We start from the raw sequence: 22,413 nt of genomic DNA, 5'->3' as shown, positions 1-22,413 counted from the left end.
CCTTGTGGCATTTCAATATGGTAAACGAAAATAAAAGAAAAGAAGAAAAACAATGCAACAAGCACTAATAGTACTAAAAAAACTAACACAATTCTGAAACAATACAACTACACAAATTAGTAGAAATAAATCAAATAATTATTTTACCTCACATGCCTATATAACTATGTTCTGTTATGTTTACAATAATAAAAAAAACCTTTATCGCTGATAATGACCTTATCAGAATTATTTTACTTCGGCCGATAAATCCGATAAGATAATTTAAAATTCTTGCCCCGACATTGCGGGACTGTCAGTTCTGCTACGAAGGTATAGCTTATCTGGTACTGATTCTTTTCAGGAGTGCAATAGTTACATTAAGAAAGTGCAAAAGCTACATCAGGAAGCTCAGAAGTTACATTAAGCGATTGCAAAAAGTTACATTACGCGAGTGCAAAAAGTTAGATTAAGAGGGTGCAATAAGTTAACAATAAGAAAGTGCAAAAAAGTTACATTAAGTAAGCGCAATAGTTATATTAAGAAATGCAGATTTTACATTAAGAAAGTGCAAAAAGTTACATTAAGAAAGTGCAAAAGTTGCGCATTGAGGTAAAAGTTACAATAAAAGAGCGAATAGTTCCAACAAATACTATCACCTTGAACGTGATGCTAAGCCAGTAGTAGTGGCTGTAGCGACGTCTATAAGGTGATAAGCACCCAATTTTATAGAGGTTTTTGCTGAAAGCATAATTCGGTGTTCGTAGCGTAATCGAACTCAACCTGTGCTTCAATTACATTCTAACATGTGTTTTAAATGTAAATTTTGCCATATGCGTTCCTTGGGTGGCTCCTCAAATATTATTTTTGAAGGTGATATTTAAGCTTATTTTCCTCGAAAGAAAGAGGATTGAATCAAATATAGTAAATGCAACTTATTTAATGTCTAACTTCCCCAGGTAGTGTTTTCTCATTTTTGTTGTACATGGGGGAGACTTTCTTTCATACTTAATGACATTTCGGGTTTCTTGTTTGGTATAAGCATGGTAGTGCATTGCGAACGAAAATATTCTGAAATAATATTTATCTGCTGCATGACTGATGGGAGGAATTTTGCTTTGTAGGCTAATGGTCTTTAAATGGCATATTCTGCATAAATGTTCACACATTTCAAATAATAATTATATAATAAAATGAATTCTCCATATCTGTCGTGTGGTCGATGGATGAGCCCAGTACATAATGCTAAAAACTGTGTAGCTCTGGGACCAATAAAGCATTTCACTATATGAAAGCCATTCAAGTTGTTAAATTAAGTTAAATCTTTGGCCCGAGCACAGGCTCTTGCTCTTACAGGCAGTTCTTGAGCGTTCATTAATCCTTTGAAACTAATTATGGTTGTGAAGAAAATTATCATTATTCAAAATTTGCGTTCCTGTGAAATGAGCCAAAGATGTCATTTCTTAGCTGACCATGCCTCTACAGCAGGGGTTTTCAACCTGGGGTACGCGTACCCTGTCAGGGGGTACGCGCTCCCCATGGCACTCGAATGAAGGTTAGATGCCGACCTGCATTGTGCTATAGCAAACTCTACTCCTCGGGCAACTAGGATAGTTGATGAAAACAGTTTCACTCATTAACTACCTTTGCAGATGATGTAATAACAATGTATTTTGTTCTTGCAACTCAGTACCATAACCTTGAACGTTTATTGCATAGCCAGTGGTAAATAATTATAAAAAATTGTCTTTATTTTCTTATGGAATGCTTTATCTTTACAATATTATTGGTTATGTTAGATGAGTTATGTACTTACTTCCCCTCTGTACAGTTTTTCCGAGTTGGTTTTATTTTCCACGGTATACAAAGTGAAGAGGATACATTATTGACATTACAAATACCCGAAAAGGTTGAAAACCCCTGCTCTGCAAGATATGATCAAAGTACCCCCCTAAAATCCGCATAATGACATAAAATTGAGGTTTATACATAGTAAATACTAATCTGTACGTACAAATGCTCAAAAGATTCCACAATGAAGAGGAGCCATTTCGGTATACTGAATCATGGACTGACCAATGGGAAGTAACACTTTTACAATATTAGCCACTAAGTACACTTGCAAAGACGGCTCATCAGAAGCTTGTCAAACCACCCTACACACAAGCTGTGCAATTCATTCCTAACCTACAAACATTCTCATGCTTCCAGGATGCTAAGGGCCTTTCTTTCTAATACCTCTTTTGACCATCTACCAAACCTTCTCTAGGTCCTCCTCTCCTCCCTATCCCTTACACCATTGAACTGTCTGTTTTTCACCTAATTATCATTGTCATTTTTCCACACATGACCGAGCCGTCTCAAAATACTTTGAGCCATCCTTTAACACTAACCTTTTTAGAAATTCTTCCGCTGTCTCCACAAGTCTTACTCTCTCAATTATTCATGTCTTCATATTAGTGTCAACATTTTCTTCTTTCATTTACATTCAACGCCCACAACTCTGTTCCATAAAGGAGAGTTGGCTTATCAGTCCCCTCTTACATTCCAACCTTGGCTTCCACAGACAATTCAAGCCTCTAAAATTACGTCCAAATACCTACATGAAACTACTACTTCCATTCTTCTGCCGGCCACACCAATATTTATTGTTAATTTTCCCTGGCTTCCTTTTACCTATAATTCTAACTAAACCATCAATAAAATTCACTTTCATTTTCGCCTCTTACAAACAGCTTCATACTTCACTAGTCTTTGAAGTGTCACTTTTATCAACTAACTGTATTCACCGTAAACATTAGCCATTCAACAGCCAACTACCAGCTTAATTTTTATCCCACAAATTTGCTCCTACATCTGTTCTTTCCATAACCTCAGCCATCACTCAACCCATAAAAACACCAAACGATGGAGACAACATACACCCTAATCTAGAACTAAAGTTATACTAAATCAGTCAATCTCCTGTCTACATGTCTTAGCGTATATCTAACAGAATGCGATTATATAGTCCCAATTTGTTTCATTATTTTAGATTGGTATGTTAAAACATTCAAGATAAAAAGAGTTTTACCTAAGCATTCAACAAAAGCAAGGGCAAGATGTCATTCATAAAGAAGATGAAGGGTATGGTGATTATTACCCATATCGAAGACACAGAAGCCCAGCATCTTGACGAGCTCGATTCAAATCCTGCAAGACAGAAGAAGACAAAGGGGAAGACCAAAAGGACGAAAGCTCCGCCCACTACTGCTCAGCCACTGCAGGATTCCTTGGCAGACCTGACAGAAGAAGCACGAACTGCCCCAAAGAAGGAATTACATTACAAGAAAAGTAAGTATCGCCACAGGTATTTCATATATATCGTATACGAACATGACAGATAACCACCAGCAAGACAGGAATTAAAAAATATTAATTGCTTTACCGCCTATCATTTATGCTACCTATTTGAACCGGAGAATTGCAATTGAGGGAAGAAAGAAGTAAGAGTTGATTAAGGTTTTGAATCCTCTGGCAATATTAAAAGATTACACTATAAGACAGTAGTCTGGGATCAGAACAGTCCATTTTCTGTCGGGACCAGTGGAACCTCGGTGTCTCAAAGGACTGAAGAATAATGGTAGATGCATGAATTAACAATGATGACAGATACCAAGCTGGTCTACATGAATGATATATCCCTAAGGATTCTGTCAGCAGATTACTGGGGAGGGCATGGGATTATACGAAGTGCAGAGTGCGAAGATTTGGTACATTTGCATCCTTAACAAACTACAGGGTGAATTTATTTTCTGAAACTACAAGAACAATTTTTAATTTTAAAAAAGTGAAGCGATAAAACAATACTACACTTGCAACGAAATATTTTTACAATTATGGTAGTCTAACTAAAGTTGGGAACTTATACAACTGATTGCCTTTTACTTTAACACAGAACCTACCTGCTTGGATAATGCAATTTTCAACGAGAAACTGCGCATCATCTATGTCGTCATTCTTTGTCTCCTAATTGGATTAATGGTTCCTTACATTCTCTCCTGGCATTATAGAAATTTACCTCCACCACCCGACAAGAATTACTGTGGCCTTAATATATCATACAGGTTAGAAAATTGAAGGGAGCACGTTCTTGTATGTAATGATTCAATATGACCTGAAGTGTCGAAGTACTGGACATAGTTGAAATAAGTAATATTTTTTCAAAGAGCATGTGTAAATAATGAATTAAGTCTAACACAAAATCATAGTTTTCTCTCTCATTTATTTATTTGTTTTTCTATCTTTTTTTTATTACAGGATGGAGTGCCTACCTGGTACCATTAATATGTCCCTGAGTGTCTGTTACCAGGCTAACTGCTGCTATGATGATTCATCGACTGACCCATACGCTCCTAAGTGCTTTCATACTATCCCCAGCCAATATGGCTACTTTGTATACAATTCTTCCGAAGGTGGAGATGTCATCATCACACCTGTTAGGCAGTCAAGAACACCAGAACCTATTCTTTACAGTCTTGAACGGACATCTTTCACACTTGACCTTCTACCCATTAATAGAACAACACCAACCGGTGATATGGCTTGGCCATTAAGGGTCCTTGTCCAGAGGAAGGGACCAGATATGGTAAGGATCAAAATCTGGGACCCTATGAATGCACAAGATGTAGAAGACGACTTTACAGATGACATGCCCTCTGAATGGAAACTGGACGTCACTGTCAGTGACCTTGGTGGGCAGTTCAACGTATCCATCACACGAAATGAAACAGGAGAGGAGCTTTTCAATACTGTGTTTGGCCCACTTATATACAGCAGAAACTATATGGAAATCACAGCTCGAGTGAGCAGCTACCACATTTATGGGCTGGGGCAAGGAGGAAATTACGATCTCATCCCCAATTCTAATGAGAGACCTCGATGGACACTTTTCAATACAGATACAGATGATGATGACGACACCATGTCTCACAGCTCCCATCCATTTTACATGAACTTCGACGGAAATGGAAGCGTGCACGGCGTCTACCTACACAACTCTGCTCCACTGGAAATTGGCCTTTACCCTGCACCGGCCATTGTTTTCAGGGCGCTTGGGGGCTCACTCGATCTTCGGTTCTTTGCTGGACCAACACCTCAGGATGTTACCAGGCAGTACACAGAAATGGTAGGAAAACCGGCCATGCCACCATTTTGGGCTCTCGGGTACCACCTCTGCCGTACAACAGCGGGCATCACGGAGTTTGAGTGAGTAACTTCTAAGAGTTTTATTGGTGATCTTCATAAATGTCTTTCGTTGCTCTTGACGATTTCATTGTTGTTGAAGTTAAAGGCTACTCTATGTGTTTTGCTTTATGGTCACCTATATCTAATTAAGTGACTACCTGAGGAGTCTTCTTATCTATAAACATAATTCAGTGGTACTATTTATTAGAGTCTGGCTTCCCAAACATATTGTCGAAATGAATTAATCTCAATATATAAAATACAAGTATATGCCGTGTTTAAGGTGGACCAAAATATCATCCTGTTAATTACGCAGAGCAGAAAATAACAGGAAGAAAAGGAGAAGATCAAACAGTGAAAAAATTAAACTTTTTAGCAAACTCTTGTGCATCCCAAAAATACCCTAACTTTGACTTATTCTCTAGAGCAGGAGTTCTTAACCTTTTGATGACTCCAGACCCCCAATGAATTGCCCAATATGGTTCCATACCCCTTTGCTTGCTTAAGTCCACTTAAGTCCTATTTGTTGACAATATAACTTAATATACTTAGTTTAATACATACTATAGGTATGAACAGGTAGGAACAGAACATATAAGAAAACCAAAGCACTTATGGTTTTACATAGTTATTTATTTACAAAATGTACTCATGTATGCATTGCTACATTAAAATCAAATTATGCAAATATCCAGCGACCAAGTCCCACACCCCCAGCATGTGGTTCTCATACCCGCTAGGGGTACGGGTAACCACCCATTAAGAACCCCTGCTCTAGAACTAGAATCTGATTTATAATTCTTGCAGTAAAGCCTTCGAGATGATGACAGAGAAGGCACTGCCTTACGAGAGCGACTGCATAGACGCCAGGCTTGCTTTTCCTGGATCGTTCATGCCCCTCTCACCACAAGCCGAGGAACGCCTCCAGACTCTACAGACCAGCGGACGAAGGTTCTGGCTCGTCCAGTACCCCTTTTTAGAGCCTGGAAGCCAAGCTTATGAAAACGCTAAGGGATCGGATCTGCTCCTACAGGTTAGTGATTTCAATTCTGATAATTTCTAAGCCTGTTCTTCCGAGTTTGAATTTTTAAAAAGAGGTAGTTAATGATTTTTTTTGTTACCTGATAGACAAATAGCTTACAGTACTTTCTACGTCACTGTTATATGAACTCCAGTTATAAATTAACTCTCGTTTCCTGCCTCGCAGTATTTTTGACACGTTTAAACGCCAGTCCCAAAAACATTAACATTTTTCATCACCCTTCCAGGCAGAAAGTAGGTCAGGGGAAAACATCACGGTCATAGACTACTACGGCCAAGTGGCTAAGAAAACAGTCGGATATCCAGATTTCATAAACGGTAATATTGCAGACTGGATGAAAGGTCTTGAAGGAATAAGTGACCTCTATGGTAGATCCGACGGCATTTTACTTCTCAAGAATTCACCAATGAACCAGGTCATTCCCAACTACACCCCCCCAGTTGGCGCCTGTGAGTAACCTTGAAGAATTAGCTCTTGCATCTTTCTGCTTATGTCAACAGATTTCCCTGGTGTTCCTATCCCGATTAGTCTTTCCAGACCTTTCCTAGAAAGTGACCCCCAAGGGTTTTTGCGGGGTCATTATCTAGGGCTAATATTTCTCAGGCGTCATTACCTTTATGATATATACATTCTTTTGTTCATGTTTTTGCGGTCATCCCAATGGGCTTGTATTAAACACGCCGCAAAGGTGGATATTTACCGGGTTAAAACCCTTGGGGGTCACTACCCAGGAAAGGTCCGTCTTTCCATAAGCATCTAGTAATTTGCAGTAATGTTGACGTTGCTTTATCATTACTTTTAAGACAGATTCCATGCAGTTTCGCTTCGACTGCTCTAAGTCTTAATTTCGTGAATGGGAAGACATCATTTCAGAATCCTGTACTGATAGGGACTAATTTTTAGCCTAAACGATACTTAGAGGGGCTAGATTTTAGTATAAACGGTACTAAGAGGGACTAAGTTTTAGTCTAAACGATACTAAGAGGGACTACATTTTAGTTTAAACGATACTAAGAGGAAGTAAATTTTACTATAAACGATACTAAGAGGGACTAAGTTTTAGTCTAAACGATACCAAGAGCGACTAGATTTTAGTCTAAACGATATTAAGAGGGACTAAATTTTAGTATAAAAGGTACTAAGAGGGAATAAGTTTTAGTCTAAACGATACTATGAGGGACTAGGTTTTAGTCTAAACGATACTAAGGTCTGAGTTTTAGTCTCAAAGATACTAAGAGGGACTACGTTTTAGCGACTTGAATGTCAACAGAGGTGTTCTCACTAACATTTCCCCTTTCAGTTTTTCACTCCGGTGCCATTAAAGAAGAGTTGTAATAACGAAAGGTCCAAGATCTCGAAACAGTTCAGAAAGTTTGAGACTAAAGTGACTTATGAGTAGCAGTTGATTGAATTTATGATGCAGATTTTGTATAATGACACTATGTTTCTCCAATAAAAGGCTTAAAATGATTTTCCTGTACAATTCTCTAACTTCCAAACATTGAAAAGTTTATTCCCTTTGACAATCCAGCTCCTTTGTAAGACAGCATACATAATGATTGTTACAATGAAGATATCCATCGCATTTCACTTTAATTCATAAGCAAGCAGAAAAACAAACACTAAACATTAAGATGAACTTGCCTTAACTACCCTGTCATACATTTTGCAGCTTTGCAAGACGCTTGCAACGAGACCCATCCGGAATTCTGTTGTCCTCGCTACGACGTCCCCTTCCTACCTACCGGTGTGTCAGATTTAAACAGTGAAACAATATGTTCATCTCTGATACATCAAACTCTGGAAGGAGAGGCGAGACCTCACATAATCTCCCACAATTCTTATGGACGTTACCATCACCAAAGAACTTATGAGTTTAAGGTAGGAGTTTTCCTTTGGTATCCGAACTCCACTGAGATTAAATGCTGTGACTGCCAAGCTTTGCAAGTCTGTCATAATTTTCAGCAACACTGTATTTTATAAGTCAACAAGGAGTTTCCACCAGGCTTCACCCCACGCTGCATGAGTAGACTCATCACTAACTCCTCCCAAATTCTTGTTAACCCCGCCTACTGCACTGCTCATCAAGAGTCACGCCACACCACTACCTCACCCTAATGAGCACTCCAGTAGGCGGGGCTAACAAGAATTTGGGAGGAATAGGTGAAGAGTCATGCAGCGTGAGGTGAAGCCTCGTGTAAAATTACCTCTACACTGAGCAAAATCCCATTCCTTAGCAGCAGCATTTACCTCTGATGTAAGATCAATGTTGAACTTAAAAAAAAAAAAAAAAAAAAAAAAAAAAAAAAAAAAAAAAAAAAAAAATTGCAAGAAATTTCTGGGTTCTTTGTTAACGGGATCTTAATATAAAAATGGAGTTTAAACAATTCGTAGAGTCTATTTTAAAATTTGACATTACCTACCATAATATTAGGGCCGCCGTTTCTCTACACAAGGTTCCCAAGTCTACTCTCAATGCCATATAAAATGAAAAGATTCACATAGCTTACTTAATTTCCGGATTTAGTATGGCTAATAAGTATCTGCGCAAGAGATTCTACAGAATGGTGCATTTGCCTACAACCCTAACGCATTCGTGCATCAATTGTTTGCAATGCCTTTAATTCATTTACAGAAATTTTGAACTATGAAACTGGGAACTCGCTGACCCATTTCATGAGAAAGCAATAATAAAAGACTATATGGAGATACAATAGACTCAAAAATCAAGTAATAAGACTACTTTAACATGATGTTAAGTGGATATAAAGCGATTTATTTTTCTCAAATGACCGAAAGATTTACGTAAAGTAATATTGTTTGTTTGTTTGTTTTTTTTTGTATGGTGTTTTTACGTTGCATGGAACCAGTGGTTATTCACCGTCGGGACAAACGGCATTACGTGACTTCAGAACCACGTCGAGAGTGAACTTCTATCACCATAAATTTAAAGTTATACTTTACCTCCAAAATCATATTTCTCATGTTGAGTTATCATACTAGCATCAAAAGTGAAGCAAATCTTACATTAGAAATAAGATTTAAAAGACATTTTTAAAGAATTAAAAGTCATTATGGGCGAGATTTCGTATTTTTCCGCTTGTGAGTGCTAATTCTTACCGGCGTCTATCATTCGCAGGAATCACTGGACACAGCTACCCGCCCTGTGGTACTCAGCCAATCCACCTTCGCAGGAAGTGGCGTTTTTGGAGGCCAGTTTGGAGGAAATTATAAGCCTAACTTTGTCTCACAGCAGAGGGCTCTCACGTACATCTTACAGATGGGGCTCTACGGTGTCCCCTTTACAGGTGTACCTATTTGCGGCAGCACCAATGACACAGGTGATCATTTTTATAAGGAACATAATGAATATATTCTATGTTTTTTCTTACTATTAACTTTGAGAAATAAGGAGTATTTTAGCAGCTTTATTAATCGGAAAATAATTCTCTTTCCTGTAACGTTGTTAAAAAAGGCACTTATTCTCTGGGTAAGAACACACACGGTTTTTTTTTTTAAATACATACTTCTTTAAATACATGTACCTTCACATCTATCTTGCTCATGCATTTGAGGCATAAAGGTGAGCCTTTTCGCATGACTGGCAAAACCCTTTATATGAGTTCTATCTGATTAACGATGAAATATAGTTTTTGACTGCTAGGGCAATAAAATACAATCAGTGCATAGGTTTGCAAACGACGCAGTTGCCAAAAGTGACGTTGGATTTCAGTGAAATACTGGGTAATTGTTATTTTGTTTAAATTCAAGGAAAAAAAGCTTTTGATATTTTTTTCATTAGACCCAGATATAAAAGCAGCGTAAACATTTACGAAAACCATCACAGTACAGAGCTTTTTACGAAAACCATCACAGTACAGAAAGTTCTGACTTTTATTCGTATTCTATCGCACAAAGACAAATACAACGCAGTGTTATTGTCTCCCTTGCCGTTTCAGAAAATTTCATGAGGGCGGAATACTGCATCAGAGGTCACCAGATGGGCGTTTTCCTGCCCTTCATGATGAATCACTACGAATATAACCACTTACCTCGTAATCCAACGGACTTCACATCCGGATTCATGGAAAATGTCAGGTTAGTTTGCTCGGCCCGTCGTTAAGTGCACAGTTGAAGCTAACAGATCAGTACCAGCATTTCAAACCTGAAAAAAAAAACGAAAATTGGAGAACCAATAAATTCAGAAGCACACTCAGTTTCAGAGGGTCATGTTCTCTCTTCAGTGTGGAGACCTTGAAATTAGTTTCTTTTTAACAGTAGTTGGGTTTGTTTGTTTGTAAGGTGTTTTTACGTTGCATGGAACCAGTGGTTATTCAGCAACGGGACCAACGGCTTAACATGACGTCCGAACCACGTCGAGAGTGACTCCTATCACCAGAAATGCGCATCTCTCACTCCTCTATGGAATGCCTGAGAATCGAACTCGCGGCCACCGAGGTGGCACGCCAACACCATACCGACCACGCCACTGAGGCGCTTATTTTAACAGTAGTTGAGTTTTAATGTCTCCACACTTTATTACTCACACCTTTAGACTGTGGAATAGTCTCCTAGAGGAAGTTGTCGTGCAATTGCAACTTTAGAAGTTAAGGCAAAGGTGCAATACATTACTACCCTAATACTATTCTTAATGCAATTTAATACATTTTTATCTATTTGTTAATTTATCCATTTTCTTTTTTATTTCCCTTTACCTCGTCTTACTTCTTCCTAATGAATACCATATTCTTTGGAAGTTTGGATTTCAAGTCAATGGCCTTGTGGGATTTGTTCCATATGAATAGGTTTCATCTTCTGAATAATAATAATCATAAAAATAATAATTATCTCATAGAAAATCTAAATTCATGCCTAATTTTCTGTCCCATAAAAAGAAACTATACCACACCAACAGTGTGTATACACAAGTTCCACATGGGCACGTAATTGTATTACGCTGAATTGAACTGAATTTAGTCCGGATCTGCACGGAATCTTAATCTTATAAAGACCCGTCCCCACGGTCGAGCATTGCTCGACGAACTGTGTTCGATGTGACGTTATAAGCGGGGAGAGTCAGAATTTTTCCCGCTCTATCTGCTTTGCTGACGTCACATCGAGCAGAGTTCGTCGAGCGAAGCTCGCCCCGTGTGGACGGGGCCTTAAACGCTGGGAGATGCCAGGACAGCAGCCATAATTTGTTAATGAAGACATTTGTCTCTAATTCAGTAACTAAATCAACTACAAGTCAATAATGTTCATCTTTTTAAGAGCTTGTAGCGCTTGAAATAAATACCGGAGTAATCCTAAAACTAGATTTTCCATGATCCAATGCCGACTCCCAGAAATGCTAGAAACAAACGGCATGAACAGACATGATGAACATAAATTAATGAACCCCAGGGATATAAATATACAAACGACCATATTAAGACCGACAGATGGACAGCAAGCTATCAGCATTAAAACATGACTTGCCAGCTACAAGGCTAATAACACTCCCTTCTACTTAGAAGGCAAATAAATTTCTTCGACATGGTTACCTTTTCATGCGAGACCATTACCTGAAGGACGAACGGCTGAAATTAAAGATAATTCTAAACACGAATTCTGTAAAAAATAAAAAAAAATAAAAAAAATTTACCGAGGATTGTCCTTATTTTAATGATCGCAAATTCTCAGGCGATAAAATTTTATGGTAAATAATAATATCTAGACTGTAATATAACATCTTTCTACGTGTACTGGATCTTTCAACATCACAGTCATAGTCTATCTTCTGTTCGGCTTCTCGTCAGTCACAGATCTTGGATATCCATGTAATGTTGTAAAAAAAAAAATAAATAAATAAAAAAACTGGAATTTACTTCCTGAAGAAGTGAGCTATTTTGAGCAAATCCATGGACGACCGCACAAACATATTCCTTTAACAAACACTTCCGCTACATTCCAGACTCTTCATCCGGTTAAGGTACATGTTAATTCCATACATCTATGACCTGTTTTACGAAGCCCACGAAACAGGAGCCCCGGTAGCGAGGCCATTGTTCTACGAATTCCCACAAGATCCAGGTAAGATGATAACATTTACTGATTCTATGATTTAATGTCAGAATACTGCGTTTCTTCCCCTCAGACATTTGAACATTATAGAAATTCCATCCTCAACCAAGCAATGCTACTATTCAAAACAGACGTTTTCATAACTTATAAACTTGCGTCTAGTGACGCTTAACACGTCATTCAAAACTCTTTCGAATATTAGTAGCAGTAATGATGAAGAAATCCATAAAGATGTTAGTGCAAAGATGTATTATAAATATATACAAAACGACAGCTTTCGAGAACCTGCGAGCAGGTTCTCGAAAGCTCTCGCTTGTTGATATATATATATATACATATATATATATATATATATATAGATATAATATATATATAATATATCGAGCTACAATGTCCTTTAATATCTAATTTGCTCTACCTCGGAATTAATATATTTTCATGTTTGCTTAACCGAAGGGGAATTTTTTTTTTCTCGATATAGACTTGCCTGGACCGGGGCGCGAACCCACGGAGCCTTTCAAATCCAGGAACGTTCCTGGATTTGAAAGGCTCCGTGGGTTCGCGCCCCGGTCCAGGCAAGTCTATTATCGAGAAAAAAAAAAATCCCCTTCGGTTAAGCATATATGAAAATATATTAATTCCGAGGTAGAGCGAATTAGATATTAAAGGATATTGTAGCTCGATATATGTATATGAATCACGGAAATGTGATATGACTTTATATATATATATATATATATATATATATATATATATATATATATATATATATATATATATATATATATATATATATATAATTTATAATATAATATATATATATGTATATATATATATACATATATATGTATATATATATATATATATATATATATATATATATATATATATATATATATATATATATATATATATATATTATATATATATATATATTATATATTTGCACTGTGGATGTCTTCGTCATACTAGTGACTCATGCGATTATGAGCTTTTTGAAAATAACAATGAAAACGGGAATGCGTACTATAAATGCCAAAGCGAGATTAAAACAGCATATCACTAACTGAAACGTGTTTTATCTGTCACTGAAAACCACTCTCATCAACTGCGACTGGTCAACGACCCTTCCGCTCGAAAGACTCCAGAGGACGGCAGTCGCAGTTCATGTTGGGAAAGGCCCTACTGGTGACGCCCGTCTTCAATAAGGTGGACGAGAGCAAGAGCGTGAAAACAAAAGCACACTTCCCTCCGGGGTGTTGGTAAGAATAACTCCAAGTGGTTCATCAGTCTGACGGATAGAGTTCGTCTGAACAGAAAAACTAAAACTAGCGAATTAATGTACTCAAAATCTAAATGTTAAAACCATAAAGCTGATTTTCAGTGAAGGTAGATCGATTGCTATTTTATTTGAAGGCTTATTAATCAAAACAAAATATAATGCCACATATACGGTATGCAGCAACTGCTATGTGTCTACGTGAGTTAACGTAGACGTGAGTTAACGTAGAAAAAATAAGTCTTGAAGGGAAAAATGAATCTTGTTTGTGGCTAGTACCTACTCATGAATGACATCGTCAGGCATAGCCTGAAAATATAACTATGTTGAAAGGACCAGTCCAAATCAAGTTTCATTTTTCATATACTCTTTCATTTATATATATATATATATCTCTATAGTATATAGATAATATATAATATATATATAGATATATCTATATATATATATTGAAAGCTAAGTATCACTGCCATTCTTAACTCTACCCTTTTTCACCCTCAAAGGTACGACTTCTACCAGGGAACCTTGGTCAGTAACTCCAGAGAGGGAGAAAACCTGGTCTTACCAACCCTTCTCAACGACATGAACGTTCATATTCGAGGTGGTTCTATAATAGCCTTACAAGGAAACCTTCATGTAAGTAGAGCGATACACTTCTAATTTGTCAAGGGAGAAGGGTGTGGAATTAATCATATTTCGTGTATACATTATGTTCCCGTGGATGTGTTCATTATCTTTTAGGACAGTGTGATGCGAGACTGTATAGAAAGGACGGCGCCTAGTTCACGCAAATACAGTTAAACATATCTTAATTTAACCAGACCAGAGATGATTAACAGCTCTCCTAGGGCTGGCCCGAAGGATTAGATTTTTATTTACGTGGCTAGGAACCAATTGGTTAGTACTTAAGTATGGGACATACAACTTATTGTGGGATCCGAACCACATTACCTCGAGAAATAAATTTCTAATCAGAAATAAATTTCTCTGGTTCCGCATTGGCAGCAGCGGGGAGCGAACTCGGGCTACCAGATTGATAGGCGAGGAAGCAAACCACTCGTCCAATGAGGAACTTCACATAAATACAAAGTAGTGGGTCATGATAACGTGTCCGTAATTGGGAGTAAAATCGTTGAAGTCAGATGATGCTGTGCTCACTGGTGATAATGAGGAAAAGCTTCAGAAACTAGGAAAAGAAACCACGAGAGCGAGAGTATAGGAAATATAAATATTACAATAGGAAAATGGACGCAGTTAGTTCGTAAGAGAGCTTAGGAGTAAATGCAACGATTAGTGGTAAGATCAGAGAAGAGGTAGAAACTTGAACTGTCTTTCGAAGTCAAGGTGGGAAATTATCAATCGATTCTTGGGCCAGCTCTCCAATTATGGAAGCGAAAAATGTATGTTGTACAAAATGAACGAAAAAAGGTTAAAGCTGTTGAAATGAAATTTATTTAGCATATACAGCCTGAGAAGAAATGAGTGAAAAACTGTGGTTGTAGGGGTAAGTTGAAGTGGTAAAAAGATAAGCGTATGCGCAAGGATAAATGAAGACTATTTTAAGGTGGATCGTAACGTGGGTAAAAAGGACAACGATAGGCAGCGGAGGGAAATGAGGAGAAGACCTGGAATGGGTTGGGGAGATGGTAAGAAAGTGGTTATGGAATGGACTTCATCATCCTGAGAGCGTGAGTGCGTCCGAGACATCGGTGAACGGTGAAATGAGTTTAGTTTCGACTGCTATTATAAATCTTCTGTGAAGGTATAAGAGGGAGCTTTTATTGTAAAAGTTTTATTTCACGCGGGGTCATCCACGATCCATAAAGTTAAGCTGTTAAAGTAAGAATGTGGTAGTGATCGCGTGTCGTCTTTCTCTGGATCCACCACCCCGCTCCAACCCCTCTGCTGTGGGAAAAGCTTGACACGCACACGCACACATATATAACATATACATGTGAGTATGTGTACGTAAGTAATGGGGAAAGCTCGCACGCGTTAGATGAAAAGAGATATCAGCATGGATGTCATACTAGTTCCGCTTACAAGCTACGTGACAGTGTTTTAGCTAATAAATTTATTATTCCTTCATCTGGCAACATTTAACATCCCACCACAATTGCAATGCTCATTCCTTTGAACATAAAAGATTTCACGAATTTATTCATACCGATGTCATACGAATTAACGATCCTCTTTCATTCTTAAAAGTATCAAGAAGAAAAATCCCACTGCATTCATGTGAAAGCTTGTCTGTTTGGCTTATGCACGGTGCATTATGTGAAATGAATATGGTCATCCTTAGACGGGGGTGCTACTTTCGTCACTGGCATTGATGAGCAAATTGTGTAGAAAGTTCCTTAACAACAAATCAGATCAGTTCAGCAATCATAACTGGAGCCTGTGTGCTCTATTCTAACGTCACCGTTTCAAAAACTGATACAATAATGATAGGCTATCATGTGCCATAAATAATTAACTCTTCTATTTCAATTTATCTCCTTCTCTGACTCCGGCTATATTGTTTAGCATAATCAATAAGCTATCACAAACATGACAATTAACTCTACTAAAAGCCAAAACACTAACTACTGGCTTGCAATAGATCCATGGAATCTTAAGTAAGTGGCAATGGATAATTGTAAGGCCAGAGAATCCCACAAGAGTGAAAGACAACACAAGCTGTAGAAAGTTAGCTTTTGGATAGGGAATTCCTTTTTTATTCCCATCTCACATTTTGCACTTTCGTCTCCAGGAGGATTTCAACACAACAGCAGAGTTCCGGCAGATGCCTCTGTTACTGATGATTGCCTTGACTTGTGAGCTGAAGAATGATACGACTACCACACCGGCAGCTGGAACTAGTACAACTGAGGCTACGGTTTCAGAACAAGTGCCCTCCGTTGATGAAGACGAGCCTCTGTTCACAGCATCTGGTACACTTGCGGTTTTCATTTTTGTGTGAATATAAAGTAACTGACGAAAGGTAACACCAAATTACTCCAAAAAATTATTTAGGTGCTAAAGTCTAATCCTATGAATTTTTTAGACTAAGTTTTCAATCTGTTTTAGCAAGTCAATAGCTCGTGGCTGACATCTTTTGACACCTTGCCGCCAGGATCTTACACCAATTAGCCAATATTCTTCGATTCTGGTGAAAAACTGAAGTCACACATGCTAATTCAATTGGTGTCACACGAGTACAGACAGGCCTGACTCCAGTACTGACTATTGGGTGGTTTGACACTTAAAAGATTTCTGAAAAATTGTTCCTTTACGCTGACGTATCTAACATGGTGAAACACATGCTTATTAGATTGGTGTCACACAGAAATAGGCCTGACTCCAGTTTTGACTATAAGTAGTTTGACGCTAAAAGACTTCGGAAAAGTTGCTCATTTACACTGATGTATCAAACATGATGAAGCACCACTATGGTGCAAGCAAAATTTTGAGACGCATAACAAGCATGAATCCTTAAGCAGGTCCCTTGTCAATTGCCTTCTAATAACATATTAACTCCTACTTCTGGAACTTAAATCATGTACCGATGCAGCAACAATTCCTTCGTCTGCTAATATACATTTTTCTCTAAACAGAAAACATTCTTTGCTTGCGTATTTTCAAAACCTTGATATAAAGTAAGTTAAAAAATTTTAGAAGGGACTTGGAACTCTACTAACATTCAGGTACACAAATGATATTTTCCTTCAATTTGTGATTTCTATATTTTCCTTCTAATTTCAGGAGATTTCTATATGGACGATGGAATGACGCCTCTTGAACAGAACCCTCCCTACCACAATCTGACCTTCGAAGCTGACCTGACGTCCCTTACAGTCACTCGACTGAGCGCTAATGACTCAACAGTGTGTGGAGATGACCCTTCCGCGGCAGGTTCGAACCCTATTGGTTTCACATCACTCATCGATATCGTCCAGATATTTGGCGCTCCTCGTATCAAGAACGTGAGTTAACTTTCTCTGCCAGTTTATTATTAATCTGGTCGTCTATACAATTTCTCCATTCACTACTCTAGCAACCTCCTGAATATTAAAGATCCCAATTATGTTTGGACTGTGACTGAACAAAAGACTATATATATATATATATATATATATATATATATATATATATATATATATATCTATATATATATATATATATATATATATAAAATATATCTGTGTGTGTGTGTGTGTGTGTGTGTGTGTGTGTGTGTGTGTGTGTGTGTGTGTGTGTGTGTGTGTGTGTGTGTGTGGGGGCACTAGTAACTGGATTCTTTAATTCTCATCAAGATAAACTATCTATTTAGAGTTATTCAGGAGGACTTTTCAAGTACTATTCAAGTCCGATTATAGTAGTTACTACCAGCCAATGAGTAATGGTAGTACAGCATAATAATCTTCAAGACCAAACCAGTGACATGAGCCGTTTTGTTTTGCCATATCCGTCGAAAATCATTTTCAGTTACACGGGACTATCATTTTTGACCATCTCTTTAACTGTGCTGGTGATATTTTTTAAATAAATAATAATGTTTAAGGAAGAGCAGGAGGAATAATCTTGCTTTTTTATGTTAAATCTTTTTAACAAATAAGCTTATATACGGTAAACGTTTTGAATACCGTGCATTAGCATAACTTCTCGTGAAAAAGTTAGTTTAAATGTAAAATGTAGTTTTCCGGATAATCTCTTGGGTCATTTGTGAGGAATCTGACATTCATTTCAATCTGGAATGTTTAATTAAATCACTGTACGCTCCCAGATTACCAGTCTTTTAAGCTGTAGAAGCGGGTTGAGTTGTAGGGATTGGGGGACTATCCATCCCCTCTGGTGATTTGATTACTGGCCACCTACGACAGGTTAGGCAGGGAGGGAGGGGTAGGGGCCTCCGTATGGAGTAGTATCGATAGAAATTGGTGCCGTTCCTGCAGTTTAAGGCAAGGTGGCTTCTCTCTGTTATGTGAAAGGTGATAGTGACTATACTTCATTGCAATATGTCCAGGGGCAACTCTGTATTGCTGTTTTGACAGGACAGGGAATCCAAACCCCATTTATCTAAGGATAGCAAAATTGATAGCTTAAGCCCCATGGAGGCTATAGCCTACCTTTTAAAGGATGAATGGTTATAAATAAGATAAATGAACAAGAAAGTGAAGTAAATAACTAACTTCCAGTTGCAACACAGCTCAACTGAACACACCTACTATTAAGCAGATCTTGCAACTATCCACATCACTGATGATTTATGGGATTACTATGCTATAGTAGGTAAATGGCCTTACTTTGTTTCTGGACGTGGTAACCGAATATTTTACGAACAATGTAGGTTATTTACCAGCTAATTTGAATAGCACAACTTCATACACTAAAGCGTGCACAAATTCGTTATAAGTTTTCATTTATCTGTAGGCTAGTTGACTAATTTAATAGACCCGGGCCTAGGTTCCTAAAACGACAAACTACCTTAGTTTAGGCAGGTAAATTGTTTTTAAGTGAAAGTTACTACGCTAGTGCACAAACAAATTCGTTATGAAACACATGAAATATACAAATAAAGTGCCTTTATCATTTAACGTTATCGGATGAGAAATGAGGTTTCACCCAGCCAGGAGGATTTTCAGCCTATTCAGTAGGTTACCAACGAAATTCTCATTACATAACCTCCAACTTTCCCGTAGCGGTAACACAGTTCTTTGTAATCTACCACATGCAGTGTTAACTTGAACACTTACTTCATAAATACTGCAATTCTTTTATTGTCGCTGCTGATAATTCTTTGGTTTTTTTCTTCCAAGTTGTTTCACGATCGATCTACAGCAAAACTTTTATCTTCCTTATAAATACCAGCCTCTGGTGGACCCAGGACAATATCGATTTCAGGAATGTCTGCCTCGCGCGAATACTATTTTTTCATCGGCAAGTATCAGGTTTTGGAGGTTATATAGATATCTGACTTTCGCTGGCGTTAACATGGCCTGTGTTACCTAGTGATACCTACGATGTACTCCAATGTTTTGAAAGTTGAAACTCGGAATCATCTGTCAACTTCCTGGTGGTCTGGTGCCGATTCCATATTCTACAATCCATTTCCAAACTAGAGAATCAGCCATTAGTGTTTCGCTGTGGTGTCATTATTGCTGATATGTGGTCTATTTCCAACGTGTTGATTTATCAGTGATTTGTTTCTGTTCTTTTAACATTGTAACATTTGCTTCTTATATTTCAAGAGGCTGGATAATACCGTAATAAATGAAATATGAAACATTAATACTACTTTCTTTTCATAGTCAATGAAAGCGAGGTGGGATGCGAGTGTTTTTGATTCAATGGAAAGTCCTTTTTTATACCCATTTTCTTAGTATGAAACTGACTTATTTTGGCCATGAGTCAAAATATTACAGGAAATATTTCTTACAGGACCTTAGCAACTAAAGGTCACTTCTGGCCACATTAACGCTAATATTTTCATAAACTTCAGAACAGACTGCCCCACTTTTAACAAAGAAACCATCCATTCGGTGAAACGATTCGTAGTCACAGAGATCATATTGAAATCAGCAATAACTGAACAATCTACTATACCAGTGCCACGAAGAACAGGAAGCAACAAAGGCCTCGTATGTCAATTTGTACTGTTATCTTATTAATATTATGATTAAAATGACATTTTCATTACCTTTTTTCCGGCAGATGAGAGTCGACGGACAAGAGAAGAACTTCACTCAGGAGATGAGCACGAATGCAATTACGTTACATCTGAATTACGACTGGTGCAGCACCAATCAAACTATCGTTACATGGGAGTTAGTTTAAAAATCAAACTATTACCTTTCGTGATCAAATACAGTAAATAAATGTTCTTGCATACTTTACATATTTACGTACGTATAGGATGGGAAACAAAATTTCCATTAAACTATTTTCAACTGACATGTAAAGCGAATTTCGAATGTCATTTCGACTGAATGTCAGAGTAGTTTGCCACCGCAGGGTCTTGACAATTCCTGGCTGAAACTGTTGACCAAATCTTTCATATTTTATTCATTTCTAAGTCAGGAACTTGTATATGTGCCTAACGATGTTTTCTTTGTAATTTTGTTCTATACGTTACTTTAACTGTCACATGTTTCTATTAACTTTGAAGCAGAACAACTTGTTACAATTAGCCCTTTCTTCCTGGGTTGAAAACACCAATTTCTTACGAAGTAAGAAATTGCTACCGTCATAAGTAAGACGTCAGGAGTCTATGCTTTTGGTCTTTGCATGCACATTCACTATTCTTGACGTATATATGTTTATTGGTTTAGTAAATGTGTCTATCAACCCGCTCACCATACTACTAAGACAGCTGCTAATTTTCAAAGATTTGAAAATGCTTAAACTTGCATATTAATGCTTTCAATCAGACTTTGCCCCAAGTAGAGAGGTTGGCGAAGAAACCAAGGTAGCCTGCATTCATTTAAGTGTGGCACCGTCTATATACTATTGCAGCCAGTTACCGAATACAACAGTTACTGTTCAACACCCAGTAAAGAAAACGTTGGTTCTTCGGCTCAAGTTCATCTGCAAGGTTATAAAAGATGCCAGGAACTGTGCTTGCGTCACGTGTCACACAGCCTTAAATTTTATTTTAAACTTAATGTTTACAGTGCTTTAAAAAGTGAGACCAAGGATGTGTCAAAATCATGGGTGATATTGTAGTTATGATTTGCTGCGACTGCATAAATATTTAGAATTTATCTTCATTATATATATATATATATATATATATATATCTATATATATATATATATATATTCTTGACCTATAGCCCATTGCCCTTATTCCACTGTTATAGAATAAGAGAACTGATTATTGTTTTAAAATCGATCACGTCTTTCATATTGTAAACCTGTTAAATGGAATCCTGATTCACTTCTTATATCTTTCATTTTCCTTAATGCCATGAATGTACCTCATACATAGTGATGACGGTTGATTTTACTTTGTAGGGAGTGGGGATAGCCTAGTATTTAAGGCCCTCTCTCGGGGGAAAAATATTAAACAAAATAACAGACCTTAAGAGGCTGTAAGAAAGGAAGGGAGGAGGGGTGTGGGGGGGGGGTGTCACAGTGAGACCTGGAGTGCAACGGGAAAGAGCTAACACGTACCTGAAGCAAACTATCCATTATATAATTGCAAGAACAAGAGGGATTGTGGTATGGGAGGCTCTATACTTAAGTCTCCTTCTTACCGCCAAGCAATTGAGAGGGAAGTTCAGGGAACGCAAGCTAGACTCAATCAGAGAAGACCGTGACTGCTGACGGTCTTCTCAGAGGAGTCTAGCCACTGTGGCGCTATTCAAGAAAAGTTCGCATACCTTGAGCAGTAATACTCAGTGAATTTTTATTTATAATAAGTCACAATGTTCGGTCTACTAATATTTACGCAACCACTACCACATCTAGAGCAGATGTCCATTCAGATTTAATTAGACATTATTAGCAATCACTCTGATATAAACTTTCTTAATGAGGAAAACAGTATCCTGATAATAAAGAAAAATAAGATAAAATTAATATTATACACGGACTCGCAACATTTTTATTATTGTGGACCCATTAGATTAAATCAAAAGGAATATCATGGTATCGTTCTCTTCAGAAATTTATGAAACTATCCTCATTTAGGAAGTAATATTTAAATCCGTATTCAATACAGTGCTTGTCAGACTCTTTGGCTGTCTGGCTTCTCTGGCACAAAGTCCACTAAATAAAAGAGACTATATAATCCTATATTATAACCTGCGCTTCAATATATTCTAGATATCTTCTAGCAAACA

The 22,413-nt window shown here is 37.6% G+C and overlaps 1 protein-coding gene across 3 annotated transcripts; it reads left to right on the top strand.

Annotated features, from left to right (window-relative positions):
* Nucleotides 1–255: 255 nt before the first annotated feature.
* LOC135215170 (lysosomal alpha-glucosidase-like) lies at nucleotides 256–21,506 on the top strand. Of its 3 annotated transcripts, none has more exons than XM_064249657.1 (15): nucleotides 256–312; nucleotides 3,014–3,312; nucleotides 3,917–4,085; nucleotides 4,279–5,226; nucleotides 6,013–6,238; nucleotides 6,474–6,696; nucleotides 7,920–8,128; nucleotides 9,387–9,588; nucleotides 10,207–10,345; nucleotides 12,201–12,319; nucleotides 13,452–13,572; nucleotides 14,093–14,225; nucleotides 16,342–16,522; nucleotides 17,334–17,554; nucleotides 20,283–21,506. In XM_064249657.1, the coding sequence occupies exons 2-15, from the start codon at nucleotides 3,081–3,083 to the stop codon at nucleotides 20,403–20,405; spliced, it is 3,246 nt and encodes a 1,081-aa protein (XP_064105727.1). In that variant the 5' UTR covers nucleotides 256–312; nucleotides 3,014–3,080; the 3' UTR covers nucleotides 20,406–21,506. The 3 variants fall into 3 exon arrangements, with proteins under 3 accessions (XP_064105727.1, XP_064105720.1, XP_064105711.1); XM_064249650.1 differs by having other exon boundaries at nucleotides 299–326; XM_064249641.1 differs by lacking the exon at nucleotides 256–312 and adding an exon at nucleotides 343–500.
* The last annotated feature ends 907 nt before the right edge of the window (nucleotides 21,507–22,413 follow it).

This window comes from Macrobrachium nipponense, chromosome 19 (assembly GCF_015104395.2).
Source record: "Macrobrachium nipponense isolate FS-2020 chromosome 19, ASM1510439v2, whole genome shotgun sequence".
Taxonomy (NCBI): Eukaryota; Metazoa; Arthropoda; class Malacostraca; order Decapoda; family Palaemonidae; genus Macrobrachium; species Macrobrachium nipponense.
The sequence above is the reverse complement of the archived record's forward strand: the minus strand, read 5'-3'. Positions and strand labels throughout refer to the sequence as shown.

Bases quoted from the DNA above. Each gene is read 5' to 3' on its own strand.
- LOC135215170 (XM_064249657.1), top strand. From the start codon at position 3,081: ATGTCATTCATAAAGAAGATGAAGGGTATGGTGATTATTACCCATATC. The intron at 10,346-12,200 runs GTTAGTTTGCTC...GCTACATTCCAG, and splicing joins GGATTCATGGAAAATGTCAG to ACTCTTCATCCGGTTAAGGT. The intron at 16,523-17,333 runs GTACACTTGCGG...TTCTAATTTCAG, and splicing joins GCCTCTGTTCACAGCATCTG to GAGATTTCTATATGGACGAT.